This window comes from Larus michahellis, chromosome 21 (assembly GCF_964199755.1).
Source record: "Larus michahellis chromosome 21, bLarMic1.1, whole genome shotgun sequence".
Lineage (NCBI taxonomy): Eukaryota > Metazoa > Chordata > Aves > Charadriiformes > Laridae > Larus > Larus michahellis.
In genome coordinates this window covers 3,202,208-3,224,288 of record NC_133916.1, presented here as the reverse complement: position 1 = coordinate 3,224,288, position 22,081 = coordinate 3,202,208, and the positions used below count along the sequence as shown (strand labels likewise).

The 22,081-nt window shown below is 58.5% G+C and overlaps 1 protein-coding gene across 1 annotated transcript in view; it reads left to right on the top strand.

The window, feature by feature from the left end:
- Positions 1-375: 375 nt before the first annotated feature.
- SCUBE3 (signal peptide, CUB domain and EGF like domain containing 3) overlaps positions 376-22,081 on the top strand; it is a 38,349-nt gene continuing 16,643 nt past the window's right edge. The window contains exons 1-6 of the mRNA XM_074564482.1: positions 376-904; positions 9,962-10,084; positions 11,053-11,178; positions 14,234-14,368; positions 17,426-17,551; positions 18,498-18,614. Coding sequence (XP_074420583.1) covers positions 802-904; positions 9,962-10,084; positions 11,053-11,178; positions 14,234-14,368; positions 17,426-17,551; positions 18,498-18,614 — 730 coding nt within the window. The 5' untranslated portion in view covers positions 376-801. The remainder of the gene's footprint in view (positions 905-9,961; positions 10,085-11,052; positions 11,179-14,233; positions 14,369-17,425; positions 17,552-18,497; positions 18,615-22,081) is intronic.

Here is a 22,081-nt window from a genome sequence, read left to right as displayed (position 1 = left end):
CCCTCTCCCCTTACCACCACCCCAAGCCCTGGGCTGGCCGAGGAGCTGCGAGGTGCGGGGTGGGTCTGGGGGTTGCGGGGGGCTTTGCATTGATGCATTGATCGCCCATGGTCTCCGCCTGACCTCCCTGCTCCCAGGGAAGCAGTCTCCATGGCTACTGGCCCTTCTCCTCCAGCGCAGACTGTAAATTCCTGCAGGCAAAGCCCAGCCTTGGGGGTGCGAGGGGGGGAGCCGGGAAGGAGTAACCAAAGCCAAATAGAAAAGAAAGAAAGGCTGGGAGAAAGGAGAAAAAAAAAAAAGGAGAAAAGAAAAAAAAAAAGAAAAAAAGGGCGTTGCTTGGATGGGGCTCTCCTTTCCACTCCCCTTTCTCAGGTCCCCAGCACCAGGGCAAGGCGCCTGCTTCCCCCCTCCAGCGCTGCTGCTGCTCCTGCTGCTCCCGCTCCCTTGCAAAACTGGAATTGGCTGGGATTATTTAAGGAGAAAAAAAAAAAAAAAAAAAAAAAAAAAAAAAGAAGGAGAAGAAGAAGAAGGGATCAGAGCAGCCGCCAGAGAGAGGGCGATAGAGTCCACTTTCCTCCAACTGCCCTGGGTCTCCTTCCCTCACTCTCTCCTCTTCAGCAACACCAAGAGCCCCAAACTGAACCCAGAGCAGCTTTTTCCATCAGCCCGGTTCCCTTCCCTCCCTCTGTCTCACACACGGCAAGAAGAGAGCCCCTTCCTCCTCTTGATTTCCCTTCGCATGCTCAGCCTCTTGTTTCCCTTCAAGCACTAGAAATCCCCCCTTCTTGCCCCCGCTCCTCCATGCAGACTGGGATTGCCATGGGAGCTTTGCAGATTGCTGGATTTTCCATCCTTTTCTTTCTCCACCACTCTGGAAACACGCTGGCGAATAAAGCCAGTCAAGGTAAGAGGAAAAAATCTTCCCAGCTCGAAGGTTTGCTGTTTGATGTGTGTGTTAGGGCAGCCGGACCTCCTCTTTAGATCTGGGATTTTATACGCAGGCTGGAGAAATTAGCAGCAATAACAACAAATAGTGGAGGGGATTTTAAATGTTGCTTGCAGATATTCTTGCCTGCTGCCTTTGATTGGGGTTGGTTGTTTTTTGTTTTGTGTTTGGTTTTGTTTTTTTTTTTGTAAACTCTTTAATGAGTTGCATTTCTTACACTTTTATTATTTTTTTATTTTTTTTTCTTGGTTCGGACTCTTTATCTCAAAGACAGGGGGTGCAGAGGCAGAAATCCAGGGTGGGCAAACAAGTCTGCGCCCATCAGGGAGGAAAAATGTTGCTGTTGGGAGGGGTTTGGACGGGGCTTTTGGGGGGTTTGGGGGTTTGGGTGCCTGGGAGCTGGGGCTGCCGGCCCCGGGGGAGCGGAGGGCTGGTTTCGGGCAGGGTTGGAGGGAAGGACGGCGGCGCGGGCGCCTGTAACGCTGGGAGCTTGCGGCTGCGGTCGTGCGTCCTCCCGTAGGCGCGGGCTGAAATCTCAAACGCGGTGCTCCGGGGGCGCGGGCTGCGGGAAACTTGGGGGAGCCGGACACGGCAAAGCCTGAAAAACACCGGAGCTCCTTCCCCATCTCTAGAAAAGAGGGGTACGTCCCGGCGTTACCAGCTTCAGGCTTTTCTGTTTCCCCGCTCCTGTGCGGAGCCAGAGTTTCTCCTTCGCGGACGTACACATGTGGCTTTATGTATGGGCTATCTATACCTTAGGTTTTTCTATAGCACCTCTATATTTAGCTCGGATTTTGCTCTATACACACGCGCGGGAGTGCGCGCGCACACACAAACACACACAGCCCTATGTGCATGATCCCGTTGGCTGTCTCGAAGGGGTTTTTTTTTTTCTCCTTAATTCACCACTATCTATACAATCTGTTGGGGTTTTTTTCTTTTCTTTTTTCTTTTTTTTTTTTTCCTTTTTCTTTTTCCATAGCACTTAACAGTACGTAAGGTTTATCAAAACCAGCTTTGGCTCTCGCTATTGTAAGTAGCTGCGTGTTTATGCGGACGGCGAGATTAAATAGAGTGTGAATGAAATATAGGAGCGCGGGATATAATTAAAGATCTCTTGCAGGCAGTAGTAATAGGCGTATTTCAGCCACGCGCATGGTCGCCCCGAGCCCTGTCACCGACAAAGTTAGAAGGAATTTCAAGGCTATTGTCTTATCTGGCTTAAAGTGTTTTTAAAACAATAGGCGACTTTTGCGGAGGGCAGTCTGGGCAAGCACGGGGGGGAGATTTTTCCAGGGCAAAGGTTTGGTACGAAGGCGTCCAGCTTCACGTAAAGCTTTATGATTTAAGCTTAGAAAGGAATGCTTAGGTTTTTATCCCCCCTCAAATTATCTTGAGTATATGCATTGCTTTCATTTCTTATCATAATATTTATTTATTAAGGCCTTTTGGTTTCCAGTTCCATTTAAGCCTGAGCCAGAATTGCATTAAAATAGCAAAGTAAAATTCCATCGTGCAGAGACTTGACAGATCCCTTCGGGGAAGGAGAGGGGTGGAGTGGGGGTGGAGAGAGGTGAGCTCAATCCTGCGCCGGGGCGAATCGCCCGCCGTATGCCCGGCACGGTGCTGGCTCCTCCCGGCCCCCGGCCACTGCACCGGGCAGACCTGGGGGGAATCCGTTTGGGATGGAGAGTTAATCCCCAAAGCCGCTGTCAGGGGGGGTCCCGTGGGGCGATGTGGGGGAGGTGGATGCGGAGGGGTGAAGGTTGGTGCCCGCGGGGATGCGAGGGCTCCGGGCAGGGGTGGACCCGCTCCTTTCTGGATGAGGCTGAACTCCTGGACCCGGCGTCACCGGCGGCAGATAGAAAACGTGCTTTTCCCGGGAACCCGCTATCGCCTGTTTTTCTCAAGCATCGTCGAGCTCTTCGAAGCCACCCCGTGCACCTGGGGCATGTTTTAGTAGGATGTTTCTGAACAGCATCGGGCGTCCCCCCTGCATCGGTGGGGTGATGCCCCAAGGATGGGGTACACGTCACCCCCCCACCCCCACCGAAGCCTTTGCCCTTTCGGGGGACGGCCACCCTCGCCAGGTGGCTGTCACCGGCCGGGGATGGCTCCTCTCCCGTCAGATGGGCTGGTTTTGCTGTGATAACATCGCGCCGCGGGTAGGGCTTGCTGGCTCATTTCTCGCACTGAATTACCCCGGAAAGTTTAGTCTGTAGGGAAGGAAGGATTTAGCAGAGCCGTGCGGCGGGCCTGGAGGGTGTCTGCCAGAGGACCTGGCTGTCTGCGGGCTTTATTGGGTCACTTGAGGGCTAGGAAAGCTTTCAAGAGAACTGACAATATAAATCCAAAGAGCCCTGGGGAGGCTCCCGACACGCACTCAGCTGGGATGAAGTCTCCCTGCGGTCCCCATGCCAAGCTGCTGCCGTATCCACCGCTCCCTGGTTTTTGGGTGGATAATGCCACCCCCAGTCCCATCCTGTCGTCCGTCAGTCTGTCTCACAGCCTGCCAGGGCAGAAGAGCTGGTCCTGAGTGAAACAGTGCCCTCGCCCATCATCTGCCGGCATCGGTCCCTCCCTGTGCCCGGGGGGTGATGGAGCCCAAGGGCTGGCAGATTTGCACCCTCCTCTTGTACCAGGGAGTGCCCGGATCCGGCCTTGCCGTGCTCCTCTGGCAGCAGCCCCATCGCCGGAGAGACATCGCAGCATTCGCTGCCTTTTCCTGCAGCCGAACTGTGCGTCCCCTCGGATGGTGCCGGGGGGACGGGGCTGGGAGGGAGCTGCAGCATCTCCCTGGGCGACCCCAGCACCCCAGTTTGCAGCCCCCGGGACCCCCGCAGCCCCAGCCGCGCCCCCAGCGCGGGGGCCTGAGTGGGACCAGCCCCAGCCCAGCTCCGTGGTCACCCAGGGGTAAAACCAGCCGGTGCCACGGAGCCACCATCCCGCGCGAGGGGCTGGGTTCGGTGGGGATGCACCTGCAGAGCCTACACCACCAGGGATGATTTTTTTTATATATATATATTTTTTTAGGAGTCTAAAATTTTCCAATGGCAGCGGGGAGATGCTGTTCGATTCCCCTCCCATCTCCGCCGAACCTCCTCCCCCTTGGCCTCCGCTTTCCTCCCTCTCCTGCATTCACAGTGTGCGACTGTTGTGCCTGTCCCCTCCACCCCTCTGAAATATGAAATGTAAAACTGTAAACATTTCAACATACAGCAGTTCAAAGGGGATCTTTGACTGAGGGCGTCTAACATGCCTGTACCGAGATTAAAAAGGGGAGGGGGGGCGGGGGGAGGTAGGAAGGAGGGAAGAAGAGTTTTTTTTATAACTGCCAACGGGAGTATAAATATTCAGACACCTCAAGTCTTCCAGTGCGGAGATGTATTGCTGTCTCCAAACTGCTCAGGAGTTTGTATTTTTATTTTATTTTATTTTATTTTTATATAGATTTTTTTCCTTTGCAGACGGTCGCACCGGAGTAATCCATTTAGGAAAAAAATATGCATGAATAACCTTAACCTTCACTTTCAGAATTATAAGTCCCGCGGGAGGCTTTAGGAGAAGCCTGGGATGGCAAATAAAGTTTGCTCTGTCTCACGGCGCTTGGAGGAAACGCGGCCGACCGCGTTTCGGCAAGGCCATCTTACCCTCTGGAGATCTTGCGATTGTTGCTTCCGAAGTCGAAAACAAACAAACAAACACATTTTTTTAAGGCTTGGTCAGACCCGATAAGCCAAAGGAACAAGAACAGCAAGGACGATTCCGCGGGGAGATGAACACGCTGTTGGCGTGGAGCATCAAACCCTCCCTGGAGAAATCGCGGCTGAATTGAGCTGAAGCCACCGGGGTTGGCACAAGGAGGTGGGATGGGGATGGAGGGAGCGTTTCCAACCCAGGGGATTCTGGATCCATCTCTGGGATCCCTCGGGATGACCCAGGCTGGTGCAGGGATGGGGAGCTCAACACACCTCTGCCCTGGTGGGAGTGAGAAGCGTCAAAGTGGGGAGAAAAAGCCCCTTTTGGGGGATTTGGGGAAGTGAAACCCAGGGTGAAAGGTGCAGAGCAGGGTCTGGGCATGGGGTGATGGGGTCGCCAGGCTGGGACCCCCCCCAGCTCCTCGCTGCGACTTGTGGTTCCTCATCCATCATCCCGCGCTCCGTCATTCCGCGGCGCCAAGCACCGTGGTTGCATCTGCCGCGTCCCACCTGCTTTGGGAGCGCTGGGTGATGTGTGGGGTGCTGGGCTCCTGCAGTGGGGCTGGTGCAGGGCTCTCCATCCCCTCTGACCCGAACCGAGCGTGGGTACCACTGGCAGGACAACCCGGCGCGGCATCCCCATCCCGGCAACAAGCCATCGCCGAGCACCTGAGTTAGGATCTTGAGTTTAGATGATGCATCTTTGGCCAGTTTACAAAAAGCCGCCCCACAGAGCGTCTTTCTCCCCTCTCGCCGGCCCCCCATCCCCATCCCACGGGATGCCATCGGCTGCACCAGAGCCACCCACGGCTGTGGCCTGTCCCCATGCCGCGGCGCAGCACGAGTCGCCCTCGCCAGCTCCCCGGGCAAACAAATGATTAATAAACTGCACCACAGTGTCTGAGGTGGTTATTAATACCCTGGTAAAAAGGAGCTACTGAAGTTATAAAGCTTTAATTTGGCATTAAGGCCGAGTGGAAACTCCGCGTGTCTGCCAACAGCTACACACACATCCCTATACAGACAGGCTGTTAATATATATGCCTATATAAAAATAAAGAATAAAATTGATTTGAAAGAAAAAGCTGAAGCACTTGCCGAAGAGAGAAAAAGGCGGGTGGGTTTGTTTGTTTAGGGGTTTTCTGGCCAGTTTTTGCTGCCCTATGTCAGCCCCCTCCTCGAATTTATTGGGACTTTCAGCCTATGGATAAAACCATCTTTTATTATTTATTATCTTTCTCAAAGCAAAATAAGGAAGCGAAGAAAGAGCCTCAATCCCGGCTCTAAAAATATACGAGGTGTTGCTTTATCTCCCTTCGCTGCCACATGTCGCGGGCGGTGGGGACGCCGCAGGGCAGGGAACGCGCGTGGGACCCGGGTGTCCCGTGGGCTCTGCCACCGCCTCCCCCGATGGCCCCGGTCACAGCCCTTCGCCTCCCCCGCTGGGTGCGCGCCGGTCCCGGGGGGAGTTTGGCGGTGTCCATGTCGTTCCCCCCCCCACCACCCCCCCGGCTTTTGGCACGCTCGAAATGGCAGTGGCGTTGAAACCGTCTGCCTCCGCTGCCTTTGAAATGGAGAATAAAGCTGCAGCTGGAGCGGAACGGGGCCCAACAGCCAGCGCTGGAAAATCCCACCCACAACGGAATAAAAAACATCGCCCGAGGCGCGGGGCGAGCGCCGCAGCCTCCTGCCCTTCGCCGCAAACCCCCCGGCACCCACCGCGGCGTGGCGGCGATGCCGAGGATGCTCTTGCCCTCTGACGAGCCCTAATTAGCCCCAAAGCGTGGTGGTGGGATGGGGAGGCGGAGCGGGGCCCGCCGGAGATGGGCGAGACCTCGGGTCCCCGACGGGACTCGGCATCTTCATCCAAATTAATCATCGGTCATCAAAAAAAACCACAAAATCCCCCGGTTTTGGGGATTGAGAGCACGACGCGCCCATCTGCACCGTCCGGTTTGGGCCTGTTTCAGGCAACTTTGGGTGAAAAGGGCATTTTTGATTATTCATGCAGGTCTGTGGGGGGTCCTGGCTGGCAAACCCCCCCCAGAAAACCCCACCTGGATTTGGGACTTGGACTTCAAAAGGTCCCCCCGAGCCTGGGGATGAGCAGGGCATACCCCAGCAGGGATTTTGCAAGAGCAAATAGGGATGGGAACATCAATAAGGATTCTTTTTTTATTTTTTTTTTTATTTTTTTTTTAAGTCTTGTCTTTGCTTGGCTTGAAAATGAAATCCCTCGCGCCTCGGTGGCGGCTGGGAGCACCTGCAGCGCGGCCAGGGGCAGGTTTTTTGGATGGAGAAAATTCTCCTGCGGGAAAAGCGGGCTGTCCCGGTGGCAAACCTTCCCTTTCGTGGGAAAACGCCGCTTGCATTGACAAAAATGCAAAAATTTAGTTTTTCAGAGGGTTTTTTGGGTTTTTTTTTTTTTTAATTCACTACATCATTTCTGAAGGATGCTTCTTAGGAGCCAAAATTTCAGCGTTCTGAAATTAGGATCTTTGCCAATCTTGGGATGGCTCCTGGGGTGCCGAGGAGGGTATTTATTCACACTTCCCACAGACACTTTTTTTTCCCCTTTTTTTCCCTTTTTTTTTTTTTTTTTTATAATCCTGTAACCTTTCAGAATGTCTCCAGCTTTGGAAAAATTACAGAGTGGCAAATTTATAATGTTTTCTTTTGTACTTTTGCTGCTGTGTAATCTTTCCAAAGTTAGAGAAGTTTTGAAGTTACAGAATGGAAAAAAAAAAAAAAAGATAGAAAAAAAAAATAATATACATGTGTGAGTGGGAAAGGCACGGCATTGTGTTCGGCGCCGCACAGGCATTGTTCATTGTCTTGAGTTTGAGGGCGCAGGGGGAAAAAGAAATAGAAAATACCGTCCACCCCCCCAAAAAAAAGTGAGATTTCTGGCAAAAGGCTGGGAAAGTTTCAATGATGTGACGTCTGATGGATGCTTTGCCTTTTGGGTGGTTTTAGGGGAAGGAGGCGGGGGCTGATGGATGGTCCGTGCTGTTTGGGTGCTGGTGGGTGCCCAGGGTGCCGGCACCCGGCGACTCTCACCTTGGGACTGTCACCTCAAAGCACTGAGATGTGATTTATGACTTGGGGGGGGGGGAAGAGCCGAGGGAGGGCTCCGACCCGCGCAGGGGTCAGGACCAGGATTTGCAAATCCAGTAGGTTTTTGGTTCAGCATCGGCTTCCTTGCTGTCGAGTCCCTGCGCCCGTTGCTGCCTGTAAAGTGGTGAGCGCTCCATGTCCCCCTCGTGTCCCGCCGGCTTTGGTGCCGCATCCCTCCCACCACCCACCCGAGATCCCAGACGAGGGATGCTGGAGCCGGAGGCGATGCCCGACGATGCCCAACGGCGCTCGCCGGTGATGGAGGCGCTTCCTCCTGTGCCGAAAGTCTCCTTAAGCCTGGAAAGGTGGTTGGGAAGGAGGGACCTCTGCGCTCCGGCGGCTTTTGCAGGTTTATTTTCCAGTGGTGATTATTTCCATGCACTTTTCGCTTTGCAGGTGGGTCAGGGGTGCGGTGGGGTGGCCGTGCCCCAGGGCGGGGATGGTGTTTGCAGCCAAAAATGAAGTTTGGCTGGGGAGGAACCAAACCTGAGCCCCGCTCAGCTCCCCGAAGGGATAACAGGCCCTCCCAAGCCCCCGCGGGACCCCCGGCGTGGGGTGGGCTGCCTGCCGCTCCCCGGGGATGCCGGGGGGGTCATAGCGCGGTGGCCCCATGGGCAGTGCCGTGGGTGCTGGAGGCGACGGTGCCTGCGGGGAGCAGGGTGCTGGTGGCCCGTGCAATCCCTCCGTCGTCTCCGCCGCGGTGGGTCAGCCCCCAGCCGGTGATTAATGGCCCAAGGGAGGCCGTGGTGGCCGCGGGCCATGGCTAATGTCAAATAACAAATATGAATGCGGGCTGTAAATATTTATACAATGCGCAGGCACGTGCCGCCTCCCGGGTGGAAAGGCACAGCTCTCCTCCCCCCCGACCGGGTGACGCACATCTCCCGGCAAAAATCTGCCCGGGTGGCCGGGAGAGGGCTCAGGCCAGTGCTCCCGTGGCCATGGCCGCCGTCCCGGCGGGGCTGGTGGGGCTCTCTGCCTGCCCGCGGCTCGCAGGGATGTTTCGTGTCTCCTGGGACGTCCCAGAGCACTTCTGTCCTTGAGGTTGCAGAAAAGCAGCTTTTTAAAGGCAGCCGAGAGCTTCGCAGCCTCAGGCTCCTCTTTGTGGGGTACCGGGAAGCTGGAGGGACCCTCCGATCCCCCTTCCCTGGTGGAACCCTCCCCATCCCCCTGGGAGGCGGTTGGGGGTGAACCCCCCTGGGAGCAGCCCACATGCCCGTGGGGTCGGAGCGGGGAGCTCGGGGTGCTCCCGGGGGCTGTAGGAGATGCTCAGCCCCCACCTCACCCCCCAGGGACACCCCGCTGCCTCACACCACTGCCAGGCATCCACAGCCAGCGAGGGGGACGTGCCCGCTCCGGGGCACCACGTCTCCCGTACTGCCCACGCAGGGAGGGCAGAGAGCAGCCAGGTGAGCAGCCTCTTGCCCAAAAACCTCCGCCCCACACGCTGGAGGCTTCTCTGTTTCCCAAATACCATTAAAACCTCCGCTCCTGTGGCCTGCTGCCATGGCAAAGCCTTGGGCGTCGCCGCTGGAGGCCGTCACTGGCGCGCGATGCTCCGGAGGTGATGTCCCGGGTACCACGGCGCTGCATCCCGGATGAGTGGGTTGATGGGCAAAGGGGGCTGGGGGGAGGATGCGGATTTTGGCTGTGTCCCCAAGGAAACCTTGACGTTTATCCCAGTTCTCTCTCCTGCTTCCCGCTCCCGGCTCCCAGGTTTATTTAGTGAGGACCCTGCTAATTCGTGCACATTCCTCCGCGCCTAAGAATAGAAAGCGATGACGATTATTTGGGTGACTGGTCGGCTCAGGAAACGGCTAATTGGAGACAGAGACTTTCACCTCTGCCTGGGCTGGCTCCAGCCTGGACTACGGGCGCCGGAGCGGCGTTTCCTATCATCAGACAGGCGAAAGGGTCGGGGAGTCTCAGGGTGGCTTGTATAAGAGCAGGGACACAGGTAGGGCTCTTTGGGAGTGGACCCAGCGTCTCACTGGGTCCCACAGTGAGCCCATCGCCCGTTGCGTCAGGGCTGGGCGCGGGGAAGCCACTAAGGAGCAAAGCAGCAGCATTCTGGTCCATGCGCGGGTTGAAAAGTCGGAGGGACGCTCGGTTTCCTCACCTCGGGCGATGGCTCCCATGGGGAGACAAGGAGAGCTTCCCCTGGCTGCCCCCATCGCTCCCCTCGTCTCTCCCCTTGCAGATGTCGACGAGTGCGTGGAGGGCACCGACAACTGCCACATCGACGCCATCTGCCAGAACACTCCCAAGTCCTACAAGTGCATCTGCAAGTCCGGCTACACCGGTGACGGGAAGCACTGCAAAGGTAGGGCCACGCCACCACCGCCGGGGCCGGAGCCCCTCCGACGAGTGACAGCCCCGGCAGCAACATCCCCTGCCCTGGCAAAAAGGCCACTTGTTCACCCCAGCCCATTGCAAACCCTTTATTCCCCTTTTCTACCCCAAACTCCCAGCCTGTTGATGCTGCGGTGCATGGGGACGGAGAGGAGTGTGACTGTCCTTGCTGGTGGCGGCGGCCACCATGGCCACCAAGGCTTTGCAAGGCTGGGGCTGCCCGGGCCCAGGAGGGGCACCTGGGGCTGGTTTGAAACGATCTGGGCTTTTTTTCCTGCAGGATTTTCAATGCAGAGGCTGCAGAACTGGGTTAGCAGCTGAAACATGAAAACCTTAAAAATAAGATCTAGAGATAGAGATGATGTAGATGTAGATGTAAATATCCATACCTGTGGATGTTTAGATATGGATATAGGTATAGATATAGGTATATATGCAGCTGAGTGGGGCATGGAAAGAAAACGGATTCCTCGGAGGAGCGGCAGCAGGAAAGCAGGAATGGGGCAGGGGAGAAATTCCCGGCTCTGCTTGGAGCGGGTCCGGGGTCGGGATGGGCTGAGTACAAATAGCAGCGGGATTAAAGCGCACTCCAGGCACAGCAAGGCTTCGCCATGGAGACGGGCACCTCTGCCCACCACTGACGGGAAATCCCGTGCGATTCCCAGCACACCGCGCTGTGTGTTCCATACAGCAGGTTAACGGGAAGTCCAGGGTCTAGACTGGGGAGGAGAGGGGTGTTTTTGCAGGGTGTGGAGGGATGCTGTAGGTGATAACGGAGCTGGGGACCTGCTGGAATAAGCAGAGACACCAGAGACCCCAGGCACAATATCAGCCGGGTTGCAAACACACTGGAGACGGGGCACTGCAGCACCCGTGCAGCGAGTTGGCCGTCCTCAGCCGGGGCAGCTCCACAGCTCTCCTGCCCTCCTCTCTCTGCAGATGTCGACGAGTGCGAGCGGGAGGACAACGCGGGCTGTGTCCACGAGTGCGTCAACATCCCCGGCAACTACCGCTGTACCTGCTACGATGGCTTCCGCCTGGCGCATGATGGCCACAACTGCTTAGGTGAGGCACAGGCTCCCGGCACGCACGGGGGTGGGATGCTGGTGTGTCACAGCCACTCGGCAGCTCTGGCACCTTGGGACCAGCCCACCAGCTTTCTTTGATGGCCATGCCCCAACCTCTGACCCCCCCAGAGCAGTCACAGTGCTGGGGGACCGTGGTGGCACTGTCATGGCTGCAAGCCGGCTGCAGACATGTCCCATGCCGCGATGGCTTGCTGGGGACAGGATTGCTCCCCATCACATGGGGGTGATGCTGGGGAAGGATGCTCTGTGCGGGGAGAAAAACTTGCTCTGTGGGTCCATCTGTAGCCTGGGGGATGCTGGGGACAGGGAGGGATGGGTTTGGGGATGCTGGGGACAGGGAGGGATGGGTTTGGGGACACCGTGTGCGAGTTGCAGCCTCCCCGTGGCCGCATCCTGCTGCGGCGAGCGGCCGGGCCAGCTTCTCTGCTCCGCTGCCGAAGGCAGGACCAACCGGCGGGGCTCAGCCGGGCCCTGCCGCTCGCTCCGCTCGTGCTTGAGATCAGCCCTGCACCTGCCAAAATAGATGAGTTAATAGCAAATACGGTGGGGATGGGAACCGGCGAAGGGACTGGGTAAATAATCCCTGGGCCAAGACAAACCCGGCATCTGCCTACGGAGCGGCCGTGCATCCTCCCCGCCACTTCCCGCTGCCCCAAACTCCATCCGGCCGCGGCGAAGCCAAAGCTGCCGGCAGAGCCCTGGGGCCGGCCAGGCTCCCCGCACCCCGGCACCCGCTTCCTCCCTCAGCACCCGCGGGTGGGATCGCCAGGGCATGGGGCCACCCCCCCTTCCCTCTGCCTGGAGCTCATGCTATTTTCTAATTAGTGTCTGCAGAGGGGTCATTAATGAGCTCATCACTGGGAGGAGGAGGAGGGGGAAGGGATTATGGACACATACGCTTTGCATTAACCACCATCACCGGGATCTTTGCAGCCTCCTCGGGGAGGGGGGAGATTTACACAGCTGGGAGGAGGCGCGGGCGGCTCTGCCTTCCTCTCCCGGGGGAGGATGAGCCCGAGGAGAAGAAAGGAAAGCCGGGCTCAGCGAGCCGCAGACGTCATGTGTTTACAGAGTTGGGTAGGAGGGGATGGAGGTGGCCGGGGAGCAGCCGGGTGAGGGGGCAGATGGGAGATGCTGGGGGGGGGCAGCCCCATCTCCCCCCTTGAGCCTTTCCTCGGCTCACCCCAGCGTCTCGGCCGCGTTGCTTTGCCGTAGGGATGGTGCAGGTTTATCCCCTGGAGCCCATTTTACAGATCAGGCTGTTGAGACCCTCCGTGCTCTGGGTGGGTTTGCTCAGCGGCCGCTGTCGGGGGGCAGCAGGGATGAACCCCAGTGGGTTTTTCCCATCCTCCTTTCCCCCTTCATCCTGACTGTGCTTTGCCCAGCCTGCAAACATCCCCTCTCAGCCAAGAGAAGGAGAAGCAGAGCAAAGCAGAGGGTCATGCCAGGCTTTGCTGGCACTGTGGGCAGTGGTGGAGCTGGAGGTGGGTGGGCGTACGCACCCACTGCCCCCCCCGTCATCCATCCCGGGCGACCTTTTGAACCAGGACAGGAATTCAAGCCCCCGTCCTGACACGGGCCCTGCTGGCTTCTGCCCATCTCCGTTGTATTTAATAAAACAGGTATTAGAGCGGGGGAGTCTCGTTTCAGCCATCGGGTTTGAACGGCTGCCGCCTCATTTTTGTGCGGAGCTTGAAGGAGAAGTCGCAAGACCTTAAGCCCTTGTTATAAGCGGGGGGGATTTGAGGAGAGTTATTGGCGTCTGCAGGACGTAGCTTGGCTGGGACGAGCCTCGGAGGATGCTGCAAGCCTCCTGCCATCGCAGAGGACGTCCCTTTTGTGCCTGGCTGCAGACCGGCTGTCAGCCCTAGCCTGCCCAGCGGGGGCCCGGGGGGTGAGATGATGTTTTCCACACCTCCTTTCCAAGGTAGCGGGTTTTTGGGGTGCTCCCGGGCTCCGCTCCCGCGGCAGTTTCCAGCTGGAGCTGCAGCCCCTACTTTGATTTCTGAGCATCCCCCGGGGGTGCAGCATCCCGGGGCTGGGGCACGGTGCAAGGCACCCGCGCTGCTCGGGCGTCCATCTGTCTCTTTGCCCAAAAGCAAGGGGTTTTGGTGCGTGCCGTGCCACTCGGGGAGGAGGGCGGTGCTGGGAGCCCCCCCGGCAGTGCCATCACTGAGCCGCTATTCCGGCGTTTCTGGCGTTTCCGATGCTGGCGGGGCTCAGCTTTCCCCGCCGCTGCCAGCTCGGCAACGCTTGAGCGCACGGGAAGCTTTCTTTGGCACCCAGCCCCTCGCTCCCCGGCGCGACTCCGTCACCCGGCCCCGCAGGCGGAGGGGACAGGGGTGGCCGTGGCGAAGGTTTGCTGCTCTGCTCAAGCCCGGCATCCCAGTTCGGGCACCGGTGGGTTGACCTTGGACCACTGTCCCCAAAAACCCTCTGGAGAGAGCAACGGGCTGTTGCTCTTCATTAAATTTGGGATTTGCAGGGATGCAGCAGTGAGGGCATCGCTGCTGCCATGGGTGTGCGCTTCCAGCCCCTTCCAGCCTTGGTTTGTTAAACCAAAACAGGCAGGAGGGCAGCGGCAGAGCTGCTGGGGATTTGAGTCTCCTTACAAGTAATTATCCCGCTCTGGGCTAAGGTTTCCCAGCTCCCTCTAATGAAGTGCAGGCGTCCCCAGCCGCTGACGGGCTTGGAGGGGCTGAGACCCGGGGGCAGCTGCAGCCGGCATCCCGGGTGCTTTGGGGGGGGTCCCAGGACAAGGAAAATCCCTTTCTCTGTGGTTTGGGCTGTAAAATGAGGCCGGACCTTCTTTGCCCATCAGCCGGGGAAGCTGTGTGGCCTCTGCGACCCACCCCTCAGTGTGCTTTGCCTTCATCCCCCGCAGCCCTAAAGCATCCCCCTTTCTTTTTGCTGGAGGAGCACGGGTGTAAAGCAGGAATAATTTGCTATCCGGTGAATCTCGCACACCCGCGTCCCCATCCCCTCAGCGTGCCACGGCGCCGCGCTCACCCCCTGCCACCTTCCCTTTGCAGACCTGGACGAGTGCTCGGAGGGCAACGGGGGCTGCCAGCAAACCTGCGTCAACATGATGGGCAGCTACGAGTGCTTCTGCCGGGAGGGCTTCTTCCTCAGCGACAACCAGCACACCTGCATCCAGCGCCCCGAAGGTGAGTGCACGGCATCTCTCCGCCCCGGGGCACCCTCCGTCCCCTGCGTTTATCGGGCAGGTCCGTCCCCCATCACCCGTGCACCCTGCCTGGCTTTGGGTGCCGGTGCTGGCTCATAACCCTTCTCGGTGCTGCAAATTTAAAAGCAAATTCATTATGAGCGCGTTGGGAGAGGATGTTGCGGGGCTAATGTACATCTCCGTAACGAAACCCTCGCAGGCCCCTTTATCAAGCACTATAATACCAAACGCAGGATGTTTAATCCTATATCCAGAGCGTTTTATTAAATAAAAGGTACCTGGAGATCCTCACGCCACCCTGCGAGACTCGTCTTCTCCTGCCAGGGCTTGCGCAGCACCAAGCCCTTCGTCTCAATATCAGCTCTAAATTGCTGCCGTCTGGAGCGATCTCTTAGCCAAAATAGGAGGAAATGAGAGATTTTTGCGTCTCTGCTGATTTTTATCTCCACTGCTTGGCAAAGCCAGCTAAGTGGTTTTGCTTTCCTCCTTCCCAGCTGTGTCGGTCCCTCCAGCTCCCTGGGGAATCCCACCCAGCCCAGGACGGCTCAGTGGCCATGGTGGCATCTCCCGTGTTCCCGTCCCCCCCCGCTGGTGACGCCGTGGGTGGCCCCTGCTGGGGACAGGGATGCAGGTGCTGGGTTTTGAGCTGATTTTTTGAGCTGAACGGCTGCAGAGCGTTGTCAGCCCAGGGATGTCTGCGTTGCTTCTGCACCCTGAGACTGGTCTCGTGACTGCCACGTGGTCCCCGAGCTCGGGGGCAGGGGCGGCTGCTGGGGGGACCCCAGGCTGCGAGCCTGGAAAAAGCGGAGAGCTGAGGACAGTTTGGGGTCTGATGTTAACGCCTGTTCTGACTTGACTCCTGGCTCCTCGGGCACTGCCAAGGCAGAGGCATCCGGTGTTAGAGAGCTAAACCTCAACGCTACGGCCGCTTCCTTCCTTCTGGGGTCCCTGCCAGCTCCTGCTCTCTCTTCTCCTACCCTGGCAGGAGGCTTTCCCCTTTCCTTCCCCTCTTTCTCTGTGTCTCAGTCTCCCTCTTGCTTTCTTCTCTCCCTCCTGACGCAGGGGAGATGAAACCCTGCTGGGTCGAGAGACCCAGGAGATGGATCCCAGGACCCCCCTCCTGCAGCACCAGGACCCTCTCCCTCGCACTGGCCAGTCCCTCCCAGTAAGGAGAGGCCAAGGGCTGGGTCTCGTTGGGGTATCGGTGCCTTTAAACCCTGTCGCACTCAGCCTGCTGATGACAGCGGAGCCACCAGAAGGAACGAGCAGGGTCCTTACGTGGTGCCGGTGCAAGAGCAGATGATGATGATGCAGGGAGAGGAAGGATTAAAGGGGGTGCATCCCTTCCCAGGTGGTGGCTGTAGGCACTGAAGGATTGCTGTGCAGCCGAGGAGGATGCTGTGCCCGGGTGGAATCGCCTGGGGAGTCTTAGGAAAACAGAGTGCGGCCGTCCTGGCCTGGAGGGGAGCCAGGGCGCACGGATGCCAGAGCTTGCATCTCCGCTGGGATGTGCCGGGGGATCTCTGCGGATCGCCGGCTGTCGGGATGTGGCTTCTCTGGAAGGTGCATCCCTGGGGAGCAGCAGGGCAGGGTCAGCCTCAGAGGTCTCAGTGTCCGCCGTGGTACCCGGGATGCAGCAGAGATGCTGCCAGGTGGGAAAGAGCAGCAGTAAAAAAGAAGGGGAGAGAAAAGCCACTGTTGGGAGGGGAGGCTGGGAGCGCTTGGCTGTCCCCAGCATCCCTGGGGCATCGCGTGCCCCAGGGGGTCTCAGGGCAGGGCTGAGTGGAACGTGGGGGGTTCACAGCAGCATCCTGGTCCTGGGGCAGGCTGGAGGGTGCCAGGGGGGGCTGGAGTGGGGCTCCCCGCAGGTTGGGGGTTCCCAGCCCCGGCACAGAGGGCAGGGAAGGGAGGGCTGGTGCGGTTGGAGGCAGGAGGCTCTAATTACAGAGGGCTCGCCTGCCACCGCAGTTACAGACGATCGCCCTGTCCTGGAGTGGAGCCAGGCGAGATCTGCTGGGCAGGTGATGGGGAGCAGCCTGGGACACCCACAGGCTCCAACCTGTGGTTTTTAACCCTTCCCGTGCCTGCTTAGTGCATCTCAGCATCCTCCTTCAAGGTGCCGTGTCCCCATAAGGACCTTCCCTCCTCACCCTCCTGCCCCAGGCTCTTGGCAGCCCATGGGCTTGCAGCTCTGCCCCGTCCCCCATCCTGATGCCGGCATCGCTCACCCTGCGGTGGGCTTGACACCGGGAGCCTGGAAAGGAGCCGACCCCCTCCCTCTGCCAGAAAAAGGCCCTGGGCAGGCGGTTGCCTCTCCTGGAGGGCCGTCCCCAGCTTGCTGTGGGTTTTGTTAAATGTCTCATAAACTCCTGTCAATGCCCCGTTTGGCATCCGCAGAACCGGGCTTTCTGCAACTGGGTGTCCCCTGTGCCCCCAGAGAAACTGGGGTGGGACGGGGCTGTGGATGGGCCAGCGAGGGTGAAACAGCAGCTCCAATAATGGGAACCAGCAGCTCCCCAAACCCTCGCTCCTCAGCGGCTGCAGCGTGTGAATCCTCCCCGAGCTGTCAGTGCATCCCGTGCCTTACGGGCACAGCCCCGGGGCTCATCCTGGTGGAGCAGCTCCAGGGCTGGACCCCCCAGTAGCTGGCTCTGCCCCCCCAAAACCCTTCCTTGCTCGGCTGAACAATGCCACAGCTGCCTGCCCAGGGTCTGTAATGACAACCACGTTCACCCCATCCTCCCTGTCTTCCGAAAAGGAGCTGCGTCGCTCCCACCCGTCGGTGCCGGGCAGGGATGGTGGGCAGCAGTGGCTTCTTTCCAAGGTCCATCTTCCCAAGCCGCTCTGTGCCAGGAGGTCCTGCCCTTCAAGGCACTGCACGGGGTTCTCCTGTCCCATTTAAGGTCCTTGCTTGTAAGGTTTTCCCCTTCGTTGCCCCCCTCTCCCCATCCCCATCCCACCCCAGACATCCTTCTGCCGCCGCGGACCGCTGCCAGCAAGCTTTTGGAGCTTTTCTTTGCTTCCTTCTCTCTTTTAGAAGGAATGAACTGCATGAACAAGAACCACGGCTGCGCCCACATCTGCCGGGAGACCCCCAAGGGGGGCATCGCCTGCGAGTGCCGCCCCGGCTTCGAGCTCACCAAGAACCAGCGCGACTGCAAACGTAAGGAGAGTGCTCCAGAGATGGGGATACGGCCTCGGGGACCCCTAACCTTGTCCCCATGGTACAGGCATCTCCTGCAGTGCACTGACACCCCCAGTAGCAATCGGTTTATGGAGCCTGAAACCCTCTGGCTTCATTTTCCTCCGTCTCTGCCTCTGCGGCCCTTAGAGATGATGCTCCTGGCATCCTCCTCTGCCATGAGACATCGTGCCCTTACACTGAGTGGGCTGAAGTGGTAGTTAAAGGGGGTCCCGGAGGCTCAGCATCCCCTGTCCTGGTCCCATCAGCTTCGCTTTCCCAAGGGGAGATGAGCAGGGAGAGTGCGATCGGCACGGGAGGAGCGCAGGAATCCTCTCCCCGGGGGTTGTGGTGCTCTCAGCCTGTCTGATCTCCTGCCAGCATCTCGCTGGCATTGCCAGGGTTATTATATAGATATGCATGTGTTTATGCAATTATTTTTATTTTGTTTCTCATTTGCTGTCTGCAGCAAATGAGCAAAATCGCTGATGGAATGGAGTTTTAATCCTATGAGCCTACTTTCCCTCCAAGCTAAATGAACAGTACGCCTTGCCCCCCGGGGAGGGCTGGCAGGGATTCCCAGGAGCACCTGAGTCATTCCAGAACTCGGGAAAGTCCCACCCATCCCCTGTAACACCAGATCCAGGGTCAGGGGCAACCAGCCCATGGGTCCCCTTTGCTTGGGCTCCACCGGTGGCATTTAGCTGATATGCAAAGGGAAGACGTGAGAAACCACATAACAGTTTGCATCTGCCAAGATCCCGCAGGGAAAGTCGAAGGGCTTTAGCAATTATCCAGGAGGGAGGGATCTCTCCGAGGGTATGGAGGAGGCTTTTCCAAGCCGGCTTTATGCTACTGCTGGGGGATGCCGGGTGGGGAAGAGAAGGGCTGGGGCCGTGGGTGACGGCCGGTGCTTTGCCTCCCGCAGTGACCTGCAACTACGGGAACGGGGGCTGCCAGCACACCTGCGACGACACCGACCAGGGGCCCAAGTGCGGCTGCCACGTCAAGTTCTTGCTGCACTCTGATGGGGTGACGTGCATCGGTAGGTGCGAGCCATCACCGGGCCGTGGGGACGTGGGTCGGGGTGCGGGATGGCTCGTCTTCCTCCCTGGGCAATTTGCTCTTGGCCTGATGAAGGGTTTGGAGTTGTTTTTTTTTTTTTTTCAAGCTTTGGGGATGCGGCGTTTTCTTTTGCTGAGATCGGAGAAACTCGGTGCATGTGTGAGGGATGCTGCGGGTACCCGCGGGGCGCAGGGATGCGTCGCTGCTCCACCACAGGGAGCAAAAGTGGCCGCGGGGGTGCTCGAGGGGATGTTTGGGGACAGGTCGGTTGTCGGGGTGCGGGCAGGGGTCCCTGCCTGCCTGCGTCCTGCTGGAGGGAGAGGGGGGAGGATGTCCCCGTGCTAGAAATGGTTACTGTCCCCGTCACCGGCAGCGTTCGGGGAGGGACGGAGGGCACGGATTTGGCTGTGGTGATCTGTTCTGAGTTGGCACCGTGGGGCCTCGGCTCAGGAACAATTGTCTTGCAAGAAAAAAAAACCCCGAAACCCCAACAACCTGACAACTCAACCGGCCCCCCCCGAATTGTCCTTTTCCTCTGTGTGTTTTCAAATTGTAAAACATCAAACAGAGATAGAAGTTTTACTGGTTTCATATGCTTGCGCTGTTTAACAGCTGATTTGATTTAAAAAAATGTTACATTCAGCGAGTGATTAAGTCCGCAAATTGCTCTAGACATTTCGGTTCTTATTGCAAAAATAAAAAAGAAAAAGGAATTGAAAGCAAGAGAGAGATTTTGGCTCCCCGTGGCCCCGCTGTGCCGGAACAGAAAACCCTCTGCGCTTTCCAAAGGCGGCTCCGTCCTTGGGGCGAACGGCAGATGAGCCCCCCGACCCCCCTGGTGGGGAGGGATGCTCGGGGCTGAGCCCCCAGCAGAGCCCTCCTGCCCGTCACCGCTGTCCCCCAGCCCGCTTCCAGGACTCATCCCAGTCCCTCCTGGCTGCTGGCAGGCGCTCGCAGCCCCTTGTCCCCGCCGTCCTCGTGTTTGCTCCCGCTGCATCCCATTCCAACCATTGAGGACCCTCCCGTGGGGTTATTGCCGTGCCTGGGGTGGGGAGCGCTCTTCCCACGGGGATTTTGGGACCCCGGGATGCGCCGGCGGGTGCGTTGCTCCCGGCTGGAGGTCCCCGTGCGTGGTGTGTGCGTGTCGGTGTGAGGACTCGGGGAGGTTTGGCACCGAAATGATGCTCCTGAGCTGCTGGGTGCAGGGGGTGGGACACCCGCCCTCCAAAGCATCTCGTGATTTGGGGCATCGGATCTACTTGAAGATGTCCCTGCTCACTGCCGGGGGGTTGGACTAGATGGCCTTTAAAGGTCCCTTCCAACCCAACACATTCTATGAGTCTATGGTTGGGGGATGCTCCGGAGCGGTGCGTTTGCCGGAGGGTCTCAGCGCTCAGACCCCGGGTACCACAGGTGGGAGGGTGGGATTTGGAGGGTTCCCAAATCGCTCCTCCTCATGGACTTGGCCAAAATCTCCCCCTTTGTCTCTGCGTCATGCACCGTGTCTGCTGGGGAGGCATCTCCCACCAGAGCCGATACATAGAATCATAGAATTATGGAATGGTTTGGGTTGGAAGGGACCTTAAAGATCATCCATTCCCACCCCCTGCCCTGGGCAGGGACACCTCCCACCAGCCCAGGTTGCTCCAAGCCCCGTCCAACCTGGCCTTGAACCCCTCCAGGGATGGGGCAGCCACAGCTTCTCTGGGCAACCTGGGCCAGGGGCTCACCACCCTCACAGCAAAGAATTTCTTCCTCAGATCTCATCTAAATCTCCCCTCTTTCAGCTTAAAACCGTTCCCCCTTGTCCCATGGCTCCCCTCCCTGATCCAGAGTCCCTCCCCATCCCTGGGATGCTCTTCCAAGGGCTCTCCCCTCCCTGGGGGAACCCAAGCACCAGCCCCAAAACCCACCGACGCCCCTTTCGCATCCCTTTTGGGTCTGCAACCCCTTCTCCGCTCAGCTCCCGCGTCCCCGGGGGGATTCCCGGCCCCCCAGCCCCGTCACGGGAACACTGCGGGATTGTGCTCCGGCCGCTGGGATCCGGCGGCCGCCCCGTGGGGATGCCCAGCCGGCAGATTTACAGCCGAGGTACCTGCTCGGATATTTATAACCACCCTTTCTTGTTTTACAGCCGGGGCTCAGCAAACAGCCCTCCCCCCCTGCCGCCCGGTGCTCCCTCTGCCGCCCCTTCCCCATTTCCTCTGAAATATTTCATCATTTCAAGGGGAATAAAGTTTCCAGCGAGGGGAAACGCAAACTCGCTCCCCGGGCCATGGGCTTTGAAATTGTACGCGGTGCGTTTGATGGGCTGCCGGGACAGGCCCCTGGTCCAGGTTCCCTTCAGATCACACCACGCGGCAGGAAGCACGATCAGCCCCTTTGAGTGACAGTTTCATTAGGCCACGGCCGGTGTTTTTCATTTTTCCGCTTTTTATTGCTGCTTTTAAAAATGCAGATAATGAATAACATGCCTCTGAGCAAAGCAGGGCCAGCCCTAATGGCTCCCAACATGTCTGCAGGCTCGAGGGGGAGGGGGAGCCGGGAGGGGAGGACGATGACCTTATATATTTATATTTATGCTCGAAAAGCAGCCTTTTTTTTTTTTTTTTTAAAAAAAAAAATCGCACATAAAATCACCTTCCAGCAGTCCAGGGTGCAGCGCCCGCGGGGAGATGCAAACCGGGCTGTCATAGTTGATGCGGATTTTGGCTTTCCGGTGATATTTGCCAGCCAGGGCACCATTGCCGGTATCTGGGGGGCAGGAGGGTCGTGGCTGTCCCCCGGCTCGCGGAGAGTAGCGGCGGAGCGGGAGGCGGTGGATGGGGAGGAAATATGATTAGATGGAGAAGGAAACTAAACCCAGCTCGAGTTTTATGGCCGATTTCCTGACCCGCGCCCAGGCGGTTTGCGGCGGCAGCGCCGACGCTCCCCAGCTTTGTGAAGCCGACGGTGCCGGGAGCGGGGGCTGCGCCGGACCCCGCTGCAGGGTGAATGTCGGGGACACCAGAGCCAAGGGACCGCGGCGTAGGAGGGCTCTGGGAAGGGGAAAAGCAGGGCACAGGGACGCGAGGCGGGTGGCCGTGGACATGCCATGCGTGCTCCCCCACCCACATGGACCTCCCCGAGGAGGACGTGATCCCTGCGGAGCCTCGGCACCCCGTGCCCCGGCTGCTGGATCCCTGCCCTCAGCCTGAGCCCCCCGGGACAGCCGGGGGCTGCCTGTCCCCTCTCTTCCCCTTCCACCGCCCTCCCCCTGGCACGGACCCGGTGTCGTTTCTCGTTAAGCGGGATGCGCTCGTCGCCGCTCGGTCCCATGGGTGACAGGCTCCACATGCCACCGCAGCCCCGCGCTCACCCTGGGGTTCTCCAGCTTCGGTCCAGCACTGCCACGGGGCTCTGTCCCCACAAAAAGAAGTGCTGAGGTGCCATGTCCCCTCCCGAAAA